The following is a 22037-nucleotide window of genomic DNA, read 5'->3' as shown; positions in this document are numbered from 1 at the left end:
TGCTGCTACTTTTTTTTCTCACATTTAGAGCACGTAGTCTAGCTATTTAAGATAATGATAATAAAAAAAAAAAAAAAAAGCTAAAACAACAGGATGGATCCCTCTTTGGTCTCAACTTATACTTTGCATTCCTCTTTAAATCTTAATCCAAAAACATCCCTCAGAAGTCCACCCCCCACCCCACCCCACCCCTCTCCAAATCACCTTTTCTCTAATCCTAATTTGCACACAAGAAGATTGCTAAAGGGCTGCCAGTGCCAAAGGAAAGGGACCTACGGGTCAGACGGGGTTACTGGGGAATAACCCTTCATCCAGTGTTAGGTAGGGACCGTCTGGATTAGTGATGCAAATGTCACACATCTGATCAATAGCTACAGGCCAATCCATTTTATTTTCTGACGGGGAGGATTTTCTGTCTTTTTAACTCCTCAGACGCACCTGAACAAATGTAAATCATTTTATGGTAAATTTTAGATGATTAAAATGTTGCAGGGGATCGTGAAAATGAAACCCTCTATGTTTCCAGTAAAATCCAAAAAACACTCGCATCCACTACTGACTATAGGACTACTTACTGACTCATTATTATGTCCTCATAAGTGTATCAAAGACCTTTGAAATCATATACCAACGAAAATGAGGCTGTTTTGTGTATTTTTCTTATTTGCAGATATAATGAAATAGCCTAGTAAACTAAAAACATCATCGTATCATCATGCAATAGTTGCGCAAAATGGAAATTGAATCCCTGACGATATTGCTGAGAAACAGTCACGTATCCACACGCAGTTGATTCCTTTGCGGAAATTAATTTGTTCTTAAATTGTAGGCTACTGTTTATGTCGCTGATTTTGTAAATTTATTGCAGCACTTTGACCCCATTTCAAATGAAATGGTCAAATGACACTTCGGAGTTTATTATTATTGCCTGTCGTCTTCCGACTGAGTAACAGTCCCTGTGATTCAGGATGATAAACACTGATTCAATCACACTTTTTGTTCAACCGTGAATTACTTCCTCTTGAACAAACAGTATGGGCCTATTTTTTTGTCTCTCACTCCTATTAAACTAACAATTCCTTAACCAGAGGACGATCCTCCACTAATCCCCAACACTCATCTGCGCGTTAGATATCTTAAATAAACTTTTTACTCTGAGCAGAAATTCAAGGGATCAGTGTTACACTTTCCCTATAGGATTAAACAGATCTTCCTCCGCTCTTGAATGGAGGCAGGGAACCTACCGTTGCCCGGCCCTGAAGGCCCAGGGTGCCCTTTTGATCATTTCAGTCTCTCCTTGGTGCAATACTTCTGATTGGCCAAGAGAGTAAGAAGGGGGAAAATCTTTAATTAAGAAGATAATCTCTTGTTGGGACGAGAGCAGCTCCATTTCAGAGCCCCCTCCTTGAATCTTGGAAGCCCTGGTGAAGTTTGGTGCTCTGGTAGCTCAGTTTCCTCTCCATCTCCAGACTGTCTGCAGGCTTTGGACGGGCTCACAGTTACCGTCATCCCCCCCCTCACCTGTCAGGATGTTCATGCATTTGGAGATTTTTTATTATATTTTCATTCTCCTGGCTCATATGAGGTCGTGCTGCTGCTGGTAAGTTTGATTTATTATGAAATACTATATAATTTCCTTTCTTTGTTAAGTGCACACTTTGGCAACTGGATTGTTTAATTAATTACATCAGTACCACAATTTAACAAGGGCAACCTTTATATAGGGTTTATAAGCTGTAACAAATGGCTATATTCATGGTTACAAAATCATTTACTAATGTGTTACAGATCAGTTTTAGCCATTAGTAGAACAATGTTTGGGTTGCCAGATTGTTAAAATTCAGTTTTTTTTATTTCTAGAGAAGGGCTGCAGACAATTTGGACCAAAATTAATTTATGAACAACCTATTAACACTTATAACTGCAGACTGGATGGTTTAAAAATATTGACTAATTACTCATGAATATTTATAACAGTGGATTGGATGACTTATCAGAAAGTGAGAAACCTATGAGCATTTAGAAATGGACTACCAACATTTGTAACTGCATTATTTCCAAAGAGAAAGGATTGAGACCAGCCAATGGGATTTTTCACAACCTGGTAACCCAGAATTGTAATTAATGAAACACAGGTTGCCCACAGTGGCCTTCAAATCTTACATTTCTGGAAACTTTTTTTAAAACAAACTCAGCAATATTGTTCACTAAGGTTTGGATGCCCACTGGTGTCACGGTTTAACATGTTACAAAGCGCACTAATGAGGAATTTGTGAAGGACACTGAGCTTCCCTGAGTGAATAAGCTGTCTCCTTTTCCAGGTCAGTGAATAATTTCTTGATGACTGGACCCAAGGTAAGCCAACTTTCTTTTGATCTTGTCTCCCTGTGCTTTTCCCAAAAGAGCCAGCGAGAGAAAACATGGTTTCTCTGTGTGTGTGTTTTTTTCTCCTTCTTCTCCTTCTTCTTCTTCTTCTTCTTCTTTTTCTTCTTCTTCTTCAGTGCAGGCCTGTTCAGTCCTTGTGATATGTTAACTCAAGTGTACAGACAAGCTCTGGTACCTGTTGAATACAACAATAGCACTAATGATATATCAGTGATATTCTTGGCCCTTTGTTATTTTCTTTCCCCCTCTGTACACTTGACCTTATTCAGAAGCTCTGTGTATCTGCGGCTTGAATGTGTTAAGAGGCGAGGGCAGGCATGGCTGTAGTGGGTGGTCATCATTAGCGAGCGAGACCCCTATGAAAGAGGTGGTACTCCATCTCCCCAAAGGCCACTTGAGACATATTAGTTATATTATCATTCACACAGTCTGAACAAGCAGCAGAGCAGCGAGCGAAAGCCAAGGACAGAGCGTACTGGTTGAAGAGAGCTCTACAATTCATTGTATTCCCTAGAGTTTAAAAAAAGTATAATAAAGTTAGAGCTCAGTCTGAATCAGTTCAGATTGTTTTCGTCACGACAATGACAATAAATTTAATTTCAATCTCTAAAATGTTGAGGGACTTTTATATTTTATCCACTGAGAGTATTTCAGTGTGGCCTTTTTATCCTGGTCAAGAAAATCACGTGACAAAGACTTATCTCCAGGTGAAGAGTAAAACATGTGACACTAGTGCGAAGATATAAATGTAAAAGAGACTGACACTGATTCATATCATGGTTCCTAATTTTGATCGTGTGAACACAGAGTCAGTGTAGAAATGCCAGAAGTGCTCTCATCATTTGTGAGTGTGTAGTCTGTCTGCCATATTTTGCATCAGGTAAATCTTCGCTGAAGATAATTTCCAGTTTCTAAGGTTGATATATCTGGGTATAAAATCATGCCAGATGCTTCAGAACCATTTCCTTTTTTAAAGCATGATGTGGGTTTGAGTTTAATATTTGCCCTTTCTCTGCTGCTGCCGCAGGCATACCTGATCTACTCCAGCAGTGTGGCAGCAGGAGCTCAGAGTGGCATAGAGGAGTGCAAATACCAGTTTGCATGGGACCGCTGGAACTGCCCCGAGAGAGCTCTGCAGCTGTCCACGCACAGCAGCCTGCGCAGTGGTGAGTCCAGACGACCAACTGCCCTAACACGAGCTCAAACATCTCCACACAGCAGCGAGGCTGAGACAGACTCCTGCCCTGGAGGGGAAATGTGGCTAATAGATTTCAAAAGATGTTTTAAATAAAGTATTTTGTAACTGCATGCTTCTGTTTGTATCAAGTTCTGTGATATCTCTCCGGGGAGAAAGGGGAGGTTTCTTTTCCTTTGTGAAATGGAGATGTTTGCTTAGTTAAAACATTCATCACCCTTTGGGATAGTTACAGTGGCCATGGTCGCTAGAGGCAAAACAAACACACTAATCCATTTCACAACATCCCCCCAGAATCACTGCCTCTGTTTGCAGCTAATGAAAGAATATACTGAGATTCACCAGACAAGGAGTCAAATGTGTTAGGCAATAGAAAGTCAGCTTGATTTTGACACAGTTTAGAAGTGTAGATACTGCTGAGTCTGGTTTTACAGATCTTGAACAAAATATAGGAAATTGACTGATCAATTAAACATTTTTCAAGCCAATTTATACGAGAAAAGCCCCAGTGCAGGTAATTCAACTTACTGAGAGGAGGAGATTGTAATATGATGTACAACATTTCTAACCTACGATGAGTGTTCTGTGTGGTAGTTAATGAGTCTCTCTGTTGACAGCAAATCGGGAGACAGCATTCGTTCACGCCATCAGCTCCGCTGGAGTCATGTACACTTTAACCAGGAACTGCAGCCTCGGAGACTTTGACAACTGTGGCTGTGACGACAGCAGAAACGGACAACGAGGTACGAAATATGCGCAGATCTGTACACAAATACCCACAGCAGAGTTGACACGTCAGTTTTTGAATTGCAGTGAAATAGCGCAGATGATCATATTCTTTTACTTTCTCCTAGGGGGTCACGGTTGGCTCTGGGGCGGCTGCAGTGACAACGTTGGCTTTGGAGAGGCCATCTCCAAACAGTTTGTCGATGCCTTGGAGACTGGGCAGGATGCACGAGCAGCCATGAATCTCCACAATAACGAGGCTGGGCGCAAGGTACAGTAGGTGCTCTTAAATCACTCCATCAACTTGGCAGTGAGAGATGGACCCCTAGAACAAGATGTAGGACAATTATGACATGTTAATGCCTTGATTTAAACCATACAGTATTGAAACTGGTTGGCGCCTTGGTTGAAATTTTTGGGAATCTCTCCCAGCCCTCCAACTGATTACACTGTGTAAAGCACCTTTTGAATAATTTTTCCCTGCTCAGAATTACACTGAGTGTGCCACCCAAGCATCCCTTTCACTTCGCTGTAAGTGAGGTGCCACTCGTCCCCAATAATAACAGTGTGTTCGGTGTACCAGAAGGGCCTATTTACCAGTGCTGAATGCCCCTAATGACAATACCTCAACTCAAGAATCTCAGGATCACTGGTGCAAGCTTAATTAGAGATCCTGGGGAGCCAGACATTGCACAGCATTCTGTATTATACTGCTTTTTAAAATAAGTGTTTAGTTTTATTCTTGCAATAAGGATCCCACATTTATGTTGGTCTTTGTTTGGCCCTGAGGGAGTCTGAGGGGACCACAGGCGTGCAGCTGAAGTGCTCTTTGTTTACGGTGCCTTTGCTCCCTCCTGTTGGGCCCTAGGATCCCCATGGCACCTGGAGCATCATTGTAACAGAAAAAAATGGGGACAGAAAGAGAGAAAAACTCCTTTTTCATTTCTCCACTCAATGGGACTCTCCATTGGGTCTTCTCACACTAGAAAACATGTTGATAATGAACATGCTAAATAAATACTCCTATTTCTTCTGAGGGGACAATAGGACTCAATGTGAAACTTTGATTCAGCCTCACCTCAACAGAGAGTTCATCCCCTCCCTCACGAAAAGAAAACGTTCCTTTTCAACCGACAGCTGTTTTGTGTCGGGTAAAGTCAGGAAACACTGAGGACGACAAAGAAACTCAGCAATGGACCTTGAAGCTATCACTTCTTCCTTTCAGTGTATTCATCCCTTTTTTTTTTACTTAACTGGAAAACTTTGAGAATTCAATCGGTTAATTTGACAACACATCAGTCAAGAGACAATGGACATCCTGTCTTTTACACACACATTTATACCTATAGACATATGTATGCATGCATACTCACAGCCACAGCATCTATTTCTTTATATTTTGCCCCCGTTTTTCATATGAAACCAGGAGAAAAATATAAAATTCTTCAACATTGTTGTAAAGTAAAGTGAATCTTCTCTCTTTGCCTCTCCAGGCTGTGAAGGGGACCATGCAGAGGACATGTAAGTGCCACGGCGTGTCAGGAAGCTGCACCACTCAGACCTGCTGGCTGCAGCTCCCAGAGTTCAGGGAGGTGGGCAACTACTTGAAGGAGAAGTACCACAGGGCTCTGAAAGTGGATCTCCTCCGGGGAGCGGGGAACAGCGCGGCCAGCCGGGGGGCTATCGCTGAGACCTTTAGCTCCATCTCTCGGAAGGAGCTGGTCCACCTCGAAGACTCCCCCGACTACTGCCTGGAAAACCGCACTCTGGGCTTGCCGGGCACCGAGGGCCGTGAGTGCCTCAAGAAGGGCAAGAACCTGAGCAAATGGGAGAAGCGGAGCTGCAAGAGGCTGTGCGGAGAGTGCGGGCTGGCTGTGGAGGAGCGCAAAGCCGAGATGGTGTCCAGCTGTAACTGTAAATTCCACTGGTGCTGCGCGGTGAAGTGCGAGCAGTGCAGAAAGACAGTGACCAAGTACTTCTGCGTAAAGAAAGGAGGTCAGAGGGGAAGGAATGAGAGTGCCGGCAGCCGCCGAAAGACCCTCAGGCTGAGGAAGAAGCACTGAGCATCTCCATCACCTCTCCCCTGCTATACCACTGCAGCTCCTCTCAACACCCAGACTGTGCATGTTCAGATAGTGTGTTTTGGACAAAAACGTAGCTATTTCAGACCATCTTCATTTTAAATTTTGTTTTAAACATTAAAGACAGTGGGATGTGCACAAAGCCACATGATAGAGAAGTTGAGGAGGGTACTTTTGGTATAAATGTATTTAAGATATATTTTTTTATACTTTTTACAACATTTTGAAGAAAAGTCACTGGGCATTTGAAGATAGTTTCTTTGACTTCAAAATTCTCCATAACATGATTTATTTATTTTCAACACACACACACACACAATCCTTGGGAAAAAATTAAACAGTTATTATTTTTGGAGCGATGGATGATCTGACTTTTGATTGATGGCATAGATATCTTTTAAAAATCACAGTTTTCAAGAATCCGTTGGGTTGTATTCCCACAACTATCAGCCAAGTGTCACTGCCAAGCTTTGAATTTGTTTCGAAATATTTTGGCATTTTTGGTCACAGTTTGCTCTCCCATTGTCTGGCTCGCCCTGACCTTTGCTGCCCCCTTTATGTATTTAATTGTACATAAAATGAAGCACTTTGTACTGTACATTGTTAATTTATTGCACAGCATTTCCTAGTTTTGCTTTATTGTTAGTTGCCATTGTGGTTTGTTTCCTATTAAAATGTAATGAAAGAATAATAAATCCTTCAATCTTATATATCACACAGCCTGAAGAGAGTGCTCATCCTTCTTTGACATACTCTTTGTGACAGTAATACCTGATGGCCTGCAGTAAACACAACCTTACACTCTTCACTGTTCACATTGGGGTTAGGATACTCCGTGCCAAAGCAACAAGAATAGAAAACTTTCCAGCGTACTCTTCCTTCCATCGCGCCTTTCTCAATTTCGCCTCAACAAATACCTCCCGTTCTCTCCCTCATCATGGTAATCCTCAAAGAGCCCCCTAACTCCCAAGCGCTTGGAAGTTTCTTTACTGTTTAATACTGGTTTAATTAACTTTGTCCAGACAGAGTAGGACCGTGGGGGTGGAGGGCATGAGGCAAGTTGCCCTTAAAAATCATCCCGCCTCTAATTTTGTATGCTAATCTCCTTTTTCACGCCGCACCTCCTTAGGAGTGGGGAAAAGAAATGTTGGGAAAACTTTGGGTTGCCTGTGCAGGGCTTCCTGCGGCTGTTTTATTTCTGGGCCCACCTATTTGGATCCTTTCACTCCTCTAGGGCCTTCCTTTGCTCGATTTAACAATGAATGCAGAGCTAATCAGCTCTCTCGGAAATGCACCACTGTCGAGGAAGGTAATCCCTTCTTCTCTACTCTCAATGGGCTGTCGCCTTCTAAAGGACTTTGGGAAAAGGCTTTGCACAGATTCACACTGTTCGCTCAAAAGAAGTTAGTTCAAGTATTGTGCCCAAACAAGTGGGTTTTATAAACACATGCTTGCCAGGATACTCACCCCACCTGCAAGTAAGAAGTGCCAGGCCCAGGCAGACTAGCACATGGCAGCTGAAGCCGAAACCCTTCAGAGGAGATGGGACATGAAAGAGGAGATTAGAGGACCCATTGAGAAGGGGGCGTTCATTTCTGCACCTTCCTCCTTTCACTCAATAAAGTGTCAAGGAAACACCTTGTTGACATCTTATTTACCAAATAATGATCATAATCAAAACTCCTCCCTCCTCTGGTGACCCCTGTGGGCCGGCTGGATTGCTCTGCCTGGCATGCAGCAAAACCCTCTCACCAACAAAAGAACCAGCATACCAAGCTTTTGCCCTGCGGCTCTGTCGAAGTTCTGCAATTTACAGTGATTGGGAGTACAACAAAGGCACATCAACATGTTCACTCACAATATTTTAAACTTAATGCAAAAAAAGTAGAATTAGGACATACAGGACATTTTAGATTAAAGTTAACAAAGTAACTTTAAGGTTATGCAGGATGCAGCGATTCTATTTGGACTTTTTCTTTGATTAGCTATGTGAGTCATTCTTTATGCTGTGGCTCAGCCTCAGCAGTAAATATCATACTTGTACCCACATGTAAAAATAATAACACACACAAAAAAAAACCAAAAAAACCTGACGACACAGCAGTCAGTCAAAGTGTTGGAAACCCACATTGGAAAAACACGTATGGCCATTTTAAAGTTCAGCACTTTTGCAGACCTGTGACACTGTTCGTTTATTCAGTCAAGATTGTGCCTCAGCAGCAGAGATGAAAGAGAGGGCATTGCTCTGGTAGGCTGCGTGTGTGGATAATACTATGCTTCAACTGGAGACCTTACATCAGATACTGGACTGCAGGTTCAACTGAGAAAAGCAAAACAATCTTGACTTTGGAAGGACTAATGCTTACATTGCACAAGATTACCACTGTAACCTGACCCCGTACCCTGCTGTACTGTATTTTAGAGTATTTGTCTTTACGTAACAGACCACTATAAAGCTATGAGATTCAAATGAACAAGCAGAGACCACAGTTTGAGGTGAAAGCCTGAATTGCAGACATGCAAAACATGCAAAATGTTTTTTTTTATAATCATCTTTTGTCTCTATTACTCTCAGTTTTTTCTTTGTTTATCACATTCTCTCTGTTGGTGTCATTATCTCAAATGCATCACCACACCCCCGCAAGTAGGGAAAGGAGATGAACCGAATGGTACACATGTTGTAACGGTGTGTGAAACAGCACCTTACGTTGATCATGACTCAGACATGCAATTTCCCCCCACCCAGAGAGTGACACGACCTCTGACCGAGGGGTCTGAACTTCCGTCTCTCAGGCCGGCCCTGCCACGTCCAATTTGCAATAACATATAAGCCCGAGGTGACGGGGAGAGAGACGACACCAAAGAGAAGGAGTGGGTTTTGGAGCAGATGATTTCTCTCATATAATCAGTTTGATCTCCTGCAGAAACAGCAGAGATTACTGGTAGAAATATGCACACGGTTTTTACTATACAGTGGTGGCAGTGTCAAAAGAGAATTGCCATCAAATTTTTCAGTTTTGGGTCAGAGGTGAAATGGAGTGTTTTGTTTTTGATTAAAATTAATTTGTGGCTCCGTAGCATGCCACTACTACAACACAGAGAAAACTAGAATAACTGGCTCACTGTCGTATGCCTCCACCACTCAAACTTGCTTCAGATTAGATCCCTGTTTATCATGAATCATATAGAATATTAGCCATTTATGTACAAATTTGTCATAATTGCTGTGTGAATTCTTGAGTTATGGCTAAAAATTTATATTGTTGTTTGTTTGACCTTTGACTACCAAAATCTGATCAGTTCGTCCTTGCATCCTAGTGAAAGTTTGTTCCAAATTTGAAGGAATTCCTTTGAGGAGTTCCGGAGATATTATCTTCACAAGCAAAAATCATGTTTAGTAAGGTCACTGTGACCTTGTTCTTTGACCTTTGACAACCAAAATCTAATCAGTTCATCCTTGAGTCCAAGTGAATGTTTGTGCCAAATTTAAAGAAATTCCCTCAATGTGATTTGTATCCATATTCTGATTGGCCAGTTTGTATCCATTTTCTGATTGGTCGACAGTAGCCTGATTGGTCTGATTGGCTGATTTGTAGCCACATTCTGATTGGTTGATTTGTTGTCATGGTTTGATCGGTCGTTTTGTAGCTGTGTTGTAATTGGTCGATTTTTAGCCGTGTTCTGATTGTTTGATTTGTAGCCGATTCTGATGGGTCAATTTGTAGCCGCATTCTGATTGGTTGATTTGTAGTCATGTTTTGATTGGTCGGTTTGTAGCTGCGTTCTGATTTTGGTCATTTGTAGCATTTTGACTCAACCAAGCAGAACACAGCTACAAGCTGACCAATCACAATATAGATTTGGAGAAACTGGAAGAAATTTCATGAGAATGGGACAGACAGATGAAGGGGAGGAAAACCTGAAAACATCATGCATGCAACATAAAAAACAGACAGAGGTGGCTGATTTCTCTCAGGGAGTGAGTGATAATGCAATCACTAAAAGTTGGGAAGACGACCTATAATGCTTCAGAGAATCCTTGACTAATAGGATTTATGGCTTAAGGGTTCTGGACCTACAACACCTAGAGGGGCGAGGGTCAGTATGAATGTGAGAGAAAGCCAATACAGATGAGTGCAGATAAATGGGGTGTCCACTGCAGAAAACTCAGTGAAATCTGTGGCTACATAATTATGTTGATTTGTTGGTAATTATTGCATCAGTTATGAGCTCAATAAACTGGATGTTTGCAGCAGTTATAGGATGCTTGCACTCATCAGGAAAATGTTTAATTGTAACAGCAGCTCCTCAAGAGAGTCGTTGTTTTGACATCAGTCCATCTGTTGGAGAGAAGACAGCAGTGGTGTGTGTGTTTGCTGCTATCAGCAGGATTGAGATACAAGCTTCTTGGGGCTCACCAGGGTGGTCAATCTCCTGGCTATGGGTATCTGCAAAGAATGGGGAGGAGCAGAGCATCAGAGGGATCAGATCAGCTCAGCTCAGCCCGCTGATCTACACAGGAAACACGGATCATGGGAACTCACCAGGGAGCCTAAACTAGTCCCTGAGGTGGAAATCTGCTGATAAAGCATGACTCAAGAGAAAACATACAAGATTTATCAGGTTTTACAAAATGTTTAGGAAATAAGGGGCCATGGCTTAGGTGGTAGAGCAGGTTGACCACTGATCCCCGGTTTGGTCGTTTGATTCCTGAATCCTCAAATCCAGGGTTACATCAGGAAGACGACGTGCTGCTGTTGCAGCCTCTAATGGGAGCAGCTGAAGGACGAAGGCAAATACATTGACATTTATTTTAAGAAATGTCTTTGTACTTCTGAGCCACAAGAATTATGGCTGTTTGTGGCTTTCATAACTGTCACCAATAGGTTAAAAACACAATGATCAAAGTGATTGATAACATGTACCCCATGTAGTTCAATAGCAGTCTGACATTGATGAAACCGAGCAAGGCTCCATCAGCTGATCACTCCACTGTGCAAGGTACAGTGTGTACTGCTATCTGCTATCTCATGAAGAATGATCGCCCAGTGATCAATACAGTATTGCTGAGGCTATGATGACCATAGTTAAATATTGGCTCAGGATTTCAAAAGTGTTTGCTCAGTCTGTCATTACCATATCTTCTCAAAGAGAGAAAGACAAATAGACTGGGGGTAACTACAGAATAGGCCCTGTCAATGCCATATTATATTATTGGATTATTTGATGCATTAACATGTATGCATAGAGGCTGGTTGAAGTTCTTTTGTGTAGTTTAAAGTATTACAATGCACATACTTTATTACCTATAAACATCAAATGTTTTGTATGTAAACTTTTGTGTGACAAGTATTCTGTCACTAAACCGGTGGAATAAATGTTGTGAAACTGATGATGTGAGTAAACCATTTTCTATTAAAATTTCTCTCTGAAATGTAGTGGAGTAGAAGTGCAGTATGAATAGCAAGATTGAAATACTCTTATAAAGTTAAAGTGCCTCAAAACTGTACCTAAACACAATACCTGAGTTAACTTAAAAAAATGTCCAACCCAGTATGCAACTTTTGACATGATCACTCAGAATTCAATGTAAAATTCCCTACAGCTGTAAATGTGTATGTTTTTCATCTTTTTGTACTGGTTTCCACAGTTACCAGTGCAATCAGTGTTTCTATTTTTATTTTGTTGTTGATTAAATAGGTACTAATCCACAATCCCTATTCAAATGATTATTTCTAGGTCTATGATATGAATGATTTTATATGTTTATTGTGAACTGGAGAACCCCAACTCCTTGTCAAATAAAAACAATTCTGACTCTAAAATAAGCATTTATTTCCTGTCCCTGTATTTCCCTGCCAATTACTCTGATTTGGAGCAAAAACAGTAATTTTAAAGATGTCATTAGGGCTGCCAAGACAAAAATGGTGAAATGCAGTATTGTTTGTTTGAATCCAACCAACTTTAACGGTATGTTGTGGAGGAACTACTCACACCTGTTACTGCTACTGATTGTATTTCCTACATACATACAAAAATATGTATGCTTCATAAAAAAATAATAACAGCTGATAACACTGTTTAAAAAAGTGCAAGTCCTGCATTAAAAAATTTCTCAAGTAAAAGTACAAAAATCTAATTAATGAATCAAAAGTAAAATTACTTATCATGTACAATGGCCACTTTAAGAATTTTCATTACTGATACCGACAGGTGCTGGTTATACTTAAAGACTATATTTAAAGAATGACATATTAAGGCGACTTAAAATGTGTCTGACGATTTAATTGACTGTTTGACAACTATTTGTCTGAAATACAATAAAAGCAAGTGCAATCCCTCCCTCTAGTGGTGGAGGCAAATTATTACAATATGAGCATTTAGTCACCCAGTGCACTAAGTGTCGCTGTCCGATATTCTGGGCATCAACTTATCGAAGTGCCTTCCTGACTACTTTAGTTAGTGTCGTTTGTTTTCTGGCTGTCAACACGGTGTGTAAACACCTACACGGAACAGAATCGAGGAGAAGGGCTGCAGGCGGCAGGACCGCGCAGATTTCCTTTGCTAATTCATCAGCTTTGAATGGGAAAGCTTGCATGATACACCCTCTGCTGACTCGGTGGCCTAGCAAGGTAGAGTCTGGAAGAAAAAGACAGTCCTGGTTGTTTCATTGTTTGCAAAGGGGACGGAGGAGGCAGCTCGTCAGCGCCTGTCGACGACCATGGCAGCAGCGACCGTTGTGGAGGCTGATCCGGCGACGAGCGAAGGAGGCGCCGCTTTCTCCGGCGTCCAGAGCAGAGACTGGGATGAATCTCAACTCCGAAAATATTCTTTCCCAACCAAACCCATCCCCAGACTGTCTCACACGGACCCCAGAGCAGAGATGCTGATTAATAACGAGGTAAGCCTGCAAAGTTTGCATGCTGAAACTTTTAACTCACCATACTTGCCCTATCAGTGAAAAGCTCTCAGCCCTTTTCATATCGATTAATCAGTTGAATTAATCAGTTGAATTAATCAGTTCACTTGAACCGCAGAGGAAGCAATGGTTAAAGCTGCACCTCAAACCTTGTTTTCAGACCAGTTTGACTCAAGCAGCCGGAGCTTTAAAATGATATTAAGCCAAAAACAGTCATTATTGAACCATATGTTATTGATGCATAACGAAGTATTGAAAATGAAAGTAAAATGTATATGAGGGTTGCATTGAACGATTATTTCCTCGAATAATCGATTATGCGTTTAGTCTATAATATGTAAGAGAATTGTAAAATAATGCCTTCAGACCAGCAGTCCAACACCCAAAGATATTCAGAGTAAAATCACGTTCTATGACAAACATCAAATTCTCGCATTTGAGAAGCTGGAACAATCAAATAATTGGTGTTTTAGCTGTAAAAAAAAAAGACTGGAAGGATGACTTTATTTATTTCTATACTTTTGGAAATGGCAGCATAATAAAATTGCAAAGCCCATTTGGACTCAAGTTCAAGGGAAATTCAGTCAGTTTTGTCACATCGGGTAGTTTGACTTCCACATCTTTTTGCAAATGCCTGTTGACTTCATTGTGCTCAGACATGCAGCACAATGAATAGAGATCTTTTTTTTCTACTGTATGTGATTTTAATGTATGCATGACAAATCCAACTGAAATGTTGGCTCTATGTGTTTTTAATGTGCAGGTACCTTCTGTTTGGATGACATAATTATGAGTGGTACTTTTTCATAATGCATTGAAGGTTGGTAAAAAATAATGCAAAAAAATAAAAATAAAAAATGCATGATTTTAATTTATTCATTTGAGGAAACAAACCTCATTCCATCTCTCATTATTTTCATTCAGTGTCTGTCAGCTGGAGCCTTTCCCAGAGAGGTTGTCTACCTGTTTTACATAGACAGTAGCCTGTACCGATGTCTCCTGGTGGGGAAATTAGTAGTCTTACACATTGCTTCAATAGAAGCCAAATGACATAGGTGCTGTAACTTGCTATTTGTTATCATGTCTTGTTGAGAAGACATGACAAACACTTAACCCCACCATAAAATGTTCTCATGGCTTTAATCTTACCTCACAGGAAATTTGTAATTTGTGCAGAGTAATATCTAGAAGTTAGAATCTGCTTGTTTTCTAAGGTTTGCATTTTCACATAGGGCAGTATGTCTCAACCAGATATAGACCAAAAAGATGTGTTAACAGAGCAAATTAGATTCTGCATTAGTCGAAATGACACTCTCTGCTCTATCTAGTCGTCAGTAGTATAATTGTGTCATCTTCAGTAACTATTTTCTCTTTTTCCATTTGGCTTTTAATGATTGCATTGCACTCTAACCTTTGACAAATGGTTTACAAGGATAGTGACACTACAATCTTCTAAAATTAACCCACGTGCCAGATTTGAAACTTGTGGTGATAAAACATGGCTCAGGTGAAGTGAAAAACATTATTACACATGCTTGAACTGGCAACTTCTTTCTCACATGTTATGGGAAGAATATTTCTTCAGTGTGATTGCAAAACCAAATTTTTAAAAGTTGTTTCATGTAGTGATAACCCTAACCCTGAACTAGTGCTGATTTGACTAAATTGGAACTTTCCTTGCATTGATTGGGATAAAATATTTTTTTGAGATAATTTATACTAAAATGTTAACAGAGCATAAAAATCAGTCAGGGGTAAGAATACTAATGGTTTGTTATCATTTACAATTAATATTTATATAGCTGAGGTAGAGAGGGTGGAGAACTTAAAATTCCTGTGAGTCTACATCACGGCAGACCTGGTGTGGTCTGTAGACATCTCTCACCAGATGAAAGGCCCAGCAGAGATTATACTGTACTTCTTAGGATGTTACAACAGTCCCATGTCCCACAGCAGCTGCTGGTTAACTTTTATTGCACCACCATTAAGAGCCTCCTGAGCTACTGCTGCACAGTGTGGTGTGGCAGATGTACTGTGGAAGACCAGAGGGATCTGCAAGTGGTGGTGGAGGACAACTACCACCTCTGATGACCCAACCCACCCTATGTTTGCACCCATATTGGCCGTATTGCGATTTTGTTTATATTTCGATTAACCGTTCAGACCTACTGTCATATTGCCCATATTGCAGTATTGCACATACCACCACGCAAGCCGCTACTTTTCTCCTACTGTACTATTTAGGTCACTTTGTCTCCTTTTTGACATTTGCTTCAGTATATCTTTTGCTTTTATTGATTGAACTTTAATGTTTTTTTTTATGCTGCACACAGCTGAAGACCTGCTAAACAGTTTTATTGTTCTGAACACAATGACAGTAAAGATCGAATCAATGAATCTAATTATTGGACATATCATAATATTAACCAGCTATCCTTCTTTTCACTACAGAAGGCACAGTCTGCATGAGTGCAGTTAGAATTTAAAACAGGCTAAATGCCGAATGCTATTTATTTGACTTGAGGAGCAGTCAGATATGTCCAAATATGGCTTGATAATGTCGACTGTCAACTGCCTGCTGCCTGCAAGTCGTATCAAGATGTTACATTGAACACAAAACGTGAAAGAGAGGGAGAGAGAGAGAGAAAGAAAAGACCGATATTTGAAGTGCATCCCGCGTGACCTGTCGTTTCAAAGCAGCCGCGAAGAGACAGAAAAACCCAGAAGAAGCCGCTGCTTGAACACGGGCCAAGACCAAAGTTGCTACATATAAACACATTAAAGTTAATCGACGGCGATCGTTTTTTTCTGACACCATTTCGACCCCTCGGTACCCCACACACACACACACACACACACTCCCCGCGCGCATCAGCGAAAGTGAAACCGAGAGCCGGTGCATGAGAGACGGGCTGGCAGCGGGAGCGCGCTCACCGGTCTACGTTCAGTTAGTCACGTAGCCCTCGCAACTCGGTGTGTCCAATGCCACACACTGCACTATCCATGTACTGCGCTTATGTGTGCTGGGAGTTAACGTTCCTCTTTGTTTTAAGGGTTAGAAATATAAGAAAAATATTTCGACACAATCAAGATGATGCACATGCAGCAAATGTTAATGTTTATTTAAACTAAAAAAAGTGAATTTTTTGTATTTGTTAATTATATTGCACCTATTTTATGAAGCACAGCAATAGTATTATATATCAAAATTATTAATTGCAGTTTTGTGCAACTGTAGTTAATAAAACATAATTATACAATAATAACAATATTTATGAAATATAAGAAAGAACAGTTGCTTTAAAATAAGTGTCACCAAGCAGCAGCTTTTCTAGATTTCTTGCAGCGATTATTCCTTAGTGCATGATTACTTAGAGTAAAGGCTAATCATCTAAAAATAAACAAATGTCATTTTTGTAGTAATACTGTTGCTCTACATTACTACTATAATGTCCTTGATCTGTTTTCAGGAGCCAGTGGTTTTAACGGATACAAACCTTGTGTATCCAGCTCTCAAATGGGACATTGCCTACCTCCTGGAGAACATTGGAAATGGAGACTTCTCTGTTTACACTGCGGAAAACCACAAATTTCTCTACTATGATGAGAAGAAAATGTCAAATTTTGAGAACTTTGTCCCCAAGTCACAACGAATGGAAATGAAATTTTCCGAATTTGTGGATAAAATGCATAAAACGGAGGAAATGGGAGGAGAGGAAAGGTAAGATTTATTTGCAAGGATGTTTCAGTTGGAGCTCTGCACTTCCGTATTTAACAGGACTATGATGCAAGATATGTTTATATTAACGCTGCCTGACTCAGTCTAATTAAACTCCTTTCTTTGAAGCTCAAATACCTAACTATCAGTATGTGATTGTGATTGTTCTGCAGGTGTGGTTGACAGTGACGGGTGTTTTTTCTTATAAAATGATATGCAGCACAGGGAAGTTTCGCAAATGACTAAGCATTTACACTGGAGAGCTGGGGGTGAAACCCAGTCCTGTGACCTGACTCTGCCTGGCTGCACGCACACATATCACTTACTAAAGAGAACTCACTCTTTGACTCGCTGACACTCACAGTGGCTGTGATCTATTTGAATTTACACTATGCACTTCCCTCTGTGTCATGTTGTTTCTCACAGTTGAAAGGAGAACGTAATATACGGAAACACAACCACCTTGTAAACAAATCTTATATCCTGCAGACACATTTATAGCGATTTTGAAAACGAGCTGAATTGCGAATTGTTTCAGGTCTCACAATGTTAAACAAAGTGTCTCATACATTGTGCACATCTCCTTTCTCGTGCATTTCAAGAGTATATCTGCAGCAGACTCTGAATGACACAGTAGGGAAGAAGATTGTTGTTGACTTCCTTGGTTTCAACTGGAACTGGATCAACAAGCAGCAAGCCAAGAGAAACTGGGGCCAGCTGACATCTAACCTGCTGCTCATAGGCATGGAGGGTAAGGAATTCACTGTATGAGGAATGCAGTGTCTGTTCTAAAATGTTATGTCTGCAGGCCTGTGTTTTAAAGCACCTCTCTAATTATAGATGTGTTTGCTTCTTTTGCATTACTAATTGCATTTTTTCTTAGGCAACGTGACGCCAGCACATTATGACGAGCAGCAGAACTTCTTTGCACAGATCAAAGGACATAAGAGATGTATCCTTTTCCCTCCAGACCAGTTCGAGTGTCTCTATCCTTACCCTGTGCATCACCCCTGTGACAGACAGAGTCAAGTAAGCCATCCACCTGGGTCTGATAATGTGGACTTTAATTATGTGACAACAGTTCAGTTCAGTTACCTTCATAAAATGTCCACATGTTGTGTAATGAATGCATGTTTTTCATCTTTAGGTGGATTTTGATAACCCAGACTATGAGAGGTTTCCCAATTTTAAAAACGTTGTTGGCTATGAGGCTGTTGTGGGCCCAGGAGACGTGCTCTACATCCCTATGTATTGGTAAGAAGTACATATATATGACTTGTGTGTAGAAATGATGTCTAATAACATTATTTACTTAGAAACCTGCTAGAAAAAACAGCTCTAATACTAACTTAGGTTATTTCTTGGGCATTGAGTTTCTTGGATTTCCTGCCAGCTGATGTGTTTTCATGCTCTCTGTATTTCAGTATGATATTAAACAGCTCAGTATGTTGCCAGAAAAGACATTTGTGCTGTCAAAAGTTACTATCATGCAGTTATAATTGTTAGTAATGAAGCTGATGTGTTGGAGTATGAATCTACAGTTTACACTACTGTTAACTGCTGAGAAAAAAATAGAAATATACATAATAGTCACTGGTGTGTGTTGATGAGTTTACTGGGTGGGGCCCAACAGAGGTGATGAGCACACATTAGAGATGAAAACCTACTTGCACAAGCTTTAGCTCTACAGTAAGCTACACGGATGCTAGTTTGGTGACTAAGTCCAAGCCTGCTGCTTCATTAACCATTAGCAAGATCACAACAAAGACTTTTTTGTGCCAAACCCCAAATCTGAACTTATTTTCAGATTCAAATGACTCCTTAGAGGTACGATGAGAAACATTATGATTTTTAGATGATAACATGCAGGTTATTGAGAAATGATGGTTTGTTAAATTATTGTGGTTTGAATTTTCAAAATAAAGACATACCTGCATATACATGATGAAATAGGTATGTCTTAAAAAGAACCAACCTTTGGTATTGGTATACTATGAGCAAAAAGAAAACAGCATTTAACAATGATACTTTTGATGGGACATTTTCATTTGAATACTAAAGTGAATACTAAATGTATTGTTGCATCACGAGTATTTTCCGCTTGCATTCATATTAATGACATTAAATATTTGGTCATTTTTATTTTCGAAGTTGCAGAAAATGAGTTTTCGAGCCAGCTGAGATAAGTTGAGTTTAATGCACTTATTTGTCTTTTTTCTGTTCTTCAGGTGGCATCACATTGAATCACTGTTGAACGGTGGAGTGACAATCACTGTAAACTTCTGGTACAAAGTAGGTATATTTCAATCATCTTGTCTTTCCTTCTACATGTTGGTATTTCCTTCATGAGCACTCACCAGTTTGACTCATCTGTTCAGGGCGCCCCCACACCCAAGAGGATAGAATACCCTCTGCGAGCTCACCAGAAGGTGGCCATCATGAGAAATATTGAGAAGATGCTGGGAGAAGCACTTGGAGACCCACATGAGGTAAAAGCATTTGATGTTATATTCGCTTTACAATACAAACTCTTTCGTGTCATCAGTGTACCGATGCATAAGTTAGACATGAATGTCACACTGCCAGTTTCTAGAACATTAAATCAGATCCACATTTAGGTCACCTGTTAGATCAAATCCCTGGGGCATGCTGACCCTTCCAGCAACCCAATTACTGCGAATATTTATGGCTTACCTGATTTAGTACAAAAGGAAAGATATATGTGGTCTGGGACAACGAGTAAAACAATGTAATATGTCTCTATGAAGTCGCTTATACTAACCAAGATTACTTTGTTTTCCTGTAGGTTGGACCTTTATTGAAAACGATGATCAAGGGGCGATATGAGCAGGATCATAGTTAGAGCCCCACCCTGAAAAACGTTGACTGGACTGCTTCAGAAACTGTATGCGTGTGAAAGTGAGACTGCTGCGTGTGTAATGCGCGTCCTGACTTTGGAGCTACATATCACTGCATGGCAAATAAGCGACCATCTTGAAACCATTCTGCTTCAGTCGTCTCCGAGTGCCATTGTCATTGCGAATACGACAGTTAGAGAAGAAGCATCTGAACGGCTCATGGGAATTCGCCCGACTTGAAGAGGCCCTTTCTCTTCTGGCTCAAGTCTAGATATGTTGATGCGATTCAGTGTTCTGTCAACAGTCTCACAATTGAAGTTAATGGTTATTTGGGTGTATTTGCTCACCCAGTCAGTAAACAAGTGAGATCGGTACCTATGGAGCAACCTCAATATTTTGACCACTAATGGATGAGTCAATGGGTATTATATATATATATATATATATATATATATAAAGTAGACATCAGCCAAATACAGGACATTTCTTAGATACATTTAAAAACACAGTTGTGGCTTGATTATTAAATGTGGAGTGACCATATTATATTCTGTCTTTATCGCAGAGACAGTTTAACAGCAGATAAGATTCATACCTGTAAAGGTGACAGGTCTTTTTAAGTGTCTTTGGAATATTTATCTGTGTAATCTACATTATCTCTACGTCCACAAATGACATGGTTTCAGGGAGTGATCAGAGAGAATTTTCTGTTGCAAAGAAGACAGCATAGGCACAGTAGTGAAAGACAGAATTTACAGTGATTAAAAACAGTGGTGAAATATGATCAGAAATATGTGTGGGCGTACAAAAAGGGCGTTCATATATTCAGCTGAAGGAATATGTGATGGCTTGCAGCTAAATTATTTTAGCAGAGTGATCGCTTTGTGTTTTATTTATGGTCTTTCTTGTTTGACTTATATTTCAAGGACTTTATTGGAATTGTTATCCTGCATACCAGTAACAGGTTGGGAAGCGCAGAAAATGAATTACATAATGCAAGTTTAGTTGCAAATACAGTTCACTTTCAGAATCAAAAGAAAATACAACAGTAATTAAAGGTGATGTTTTCTTAGGAATATGTTGTTTTGAGTGTAAAAGTGGTTTTAAGTGAGCGGCTTGAGTGATAGATTGATGTGAAAATGTTATTAACTGAATTAGCAGGGCCATCAACTGGGATGTTGCTTATGTATCAGCCATTGCACTGCAACATAATGCACCATCTAGTGTTCAAGTTTGCAGTTGCATGTTCAGCTTGATGTATCACGTCCATGCACTATACTTTTACAATTATTCTAAATGTTGTATTAAATGCAGCAGATTTGAGATTAGATTTTGCTGCATTGTGTACTAAAGTTGAATTCCAGTTGAAAACCTGTACTTGCTCTAATGATGACTATAAGTTAACAATCAGAAATGCACTTGTTTTTACTTTCATGCAGCCATATTTTGAAGACCTTGAAGGGAGAGCAACTTGAAAGATAGCCGTCGCTGTGCAAGTTGAAAGTGCTCTGTCTAACTGTTGTAAAAATGAACATCAAAACAGAAGGGGAGGATAATTTCATGTTACGTTGTATGTGGCAAACCCAACATACAACCAGTAAAAGGGTATCTTCATCTTTGTTTGCCTGTGACATGTGGATGAATCAGTAAATGGTGTACTATAAAATAGGAACATCCAAGCACTTCATTCACCTTGAAAACACAGGTTTTCAAGGGTTTCTTTTGTCTAAGACTCAACTTTTAAAGTGCTGATAAGGTGCATATGTTTTTCTTACAGACTGCACGATGACCGAACAGTGCTACTTCCAATGTAAAAGAATTTACCTTACGTAAAACTGATCAACTGTCATCTTTTTATTTTGCCAGATTTACCGTTTACTGTATGTGCCTTGCTTAACATGAGTATGGCACTAAATGTTGCAAGAACTTCATTTTTATAAACTTTTATTTTATGGTCAAAAATGTTTGTTTTCGCTCTAGCATTAAACAGCTTTAAAAAGGTGAGCGTGTCAAGGGTTCATAGAGCCAGAGGCATGTTTTTATTGATGGATGCCGGTTTTCTGTTTTGAACTTACAGTATGTGCTCACCTTGTTCCTCTGATTAAAGTTTGTTTGTGAAGTTCTACACTGCTGAGTTTTTAATGACAGCGGAAAG

The 22037-nt window shown here is 40.1% G+C and overlaps 2 protein-coding genes across 2 annotated transcripts; both read left to right on the top strand.

Annotated features, from left to right (window-relative positions):
* The first annotated feature begins 1220 nt into the window (after positions 1-1220).
* Positions 1221-7097, top strand: wnt8b (wingless-type MMTV integration site family, member 8b). The gene is made up of 6 exons (XM_056395592.1): positions 1221-1600; positions 2322-2355; positions 3413-3551; positions 4198-4323; positions 4435-4577; positions 5800-7097. Exons 1-6 carry the CDS (start codon positions 1530-1532, stop codon positions 6367-6369), a joined length of 1083 nt encoding a protein of 360 aa, XP_056251567.1. The 5' UTR covers positions 1221-1529; the 3' UTR covers positions 6370-7097.
* Positions 7098-12880: 5783 nt separating this feature from the next.
* hif1an (hypoxia inducible factor 1 subunit alpha inhibitor) lies at positions 12881-22007 on the top strand. Its single transcript, XM_056395275.1, has 8 exons — positions 12881-13288; positions 16777-17027; positions 17627-17775; positions 17908-18053; positions 18172-18278; positions 19253-19316; positions 19403-19513; positions 19831-22007. The coding sequence occupies exons 1-8, from the start codon at positions 13109-13111 to the stop codon at positions 19885-19887; spliced, it is 1065 nt and encodes a 354-aa protein (XP_056251250.1). The 5' UTR covers positions 12881-13108; the 3' UTR covers positions 19888-22007.
* Positions 22008-22037: the final 30 nt, after the last annotated feature.

The sequence above is a fragment of the Seriola aureovittata genome, chromosome 14 (genome assembly GCF_021018895.1).
Source record: "Seriola aureovittata isolate HTS-2021-v1 ecotype China chromosome 14, ASM2101889v1, whole genome shotgun sequence".
In the NCBI taxonomy this organism is placed as follows: domain Eukaryota; kingdom Metazoa; phylum Chordata; class Actinopteri; order Carangiformes; family Carangidae; genus Seriola; species Seriola aureovittata.
Note: the sequence above shows the minus strand (reverse complement) of the source record. Positions and strands in the feature narration are given on the sequence as shown.

Bases quoted from the DNA above. Each gene is read 5' to 3' on its own strand.
- hif1an (XM_056395275.1), top strand. From the start codon at position 13,109: ATGGCAGCAGCGACCGTTGTGGAGGCTGATCCGGCGACGAGCGAAGGA. The intron at 17,028-17,626 runs GTAAGATTTATT...GTGCATTTCAAG, and splicing joins GAAATGGGAGGAGAGGAAAG to AGTATATCTGCAGCAGACTC. The intron at 19,514-19,830 runs GTAAAAGCATTT...GTTTTCCTGTAG, and splicing joins CACTTGGAGACCCACATGAG to GTTGGACCTTTATTGAAAAC.
- wnt8b (XM_056395592.1), top strand. From the start codon at position 1,530: ATGTTCATGCATTTGGAGATTTTTTATTATATTTTCATTCTCCTGGCT. The intron at 2,356-3,412 runs GTAAGCCAACTT...CTGCTGCCGCAG, and splicing joins TCTTGATGACTGGACCCAAG to GCATACCTGATCTACTCCAG. The intron at 4,324-4,434 runs GTACGAAATATG...ACTTTCTCCTAG, and splicing joins CAGCAGAAACGGACAACGAG to GGGGTCACGGTTGGCTCTGG.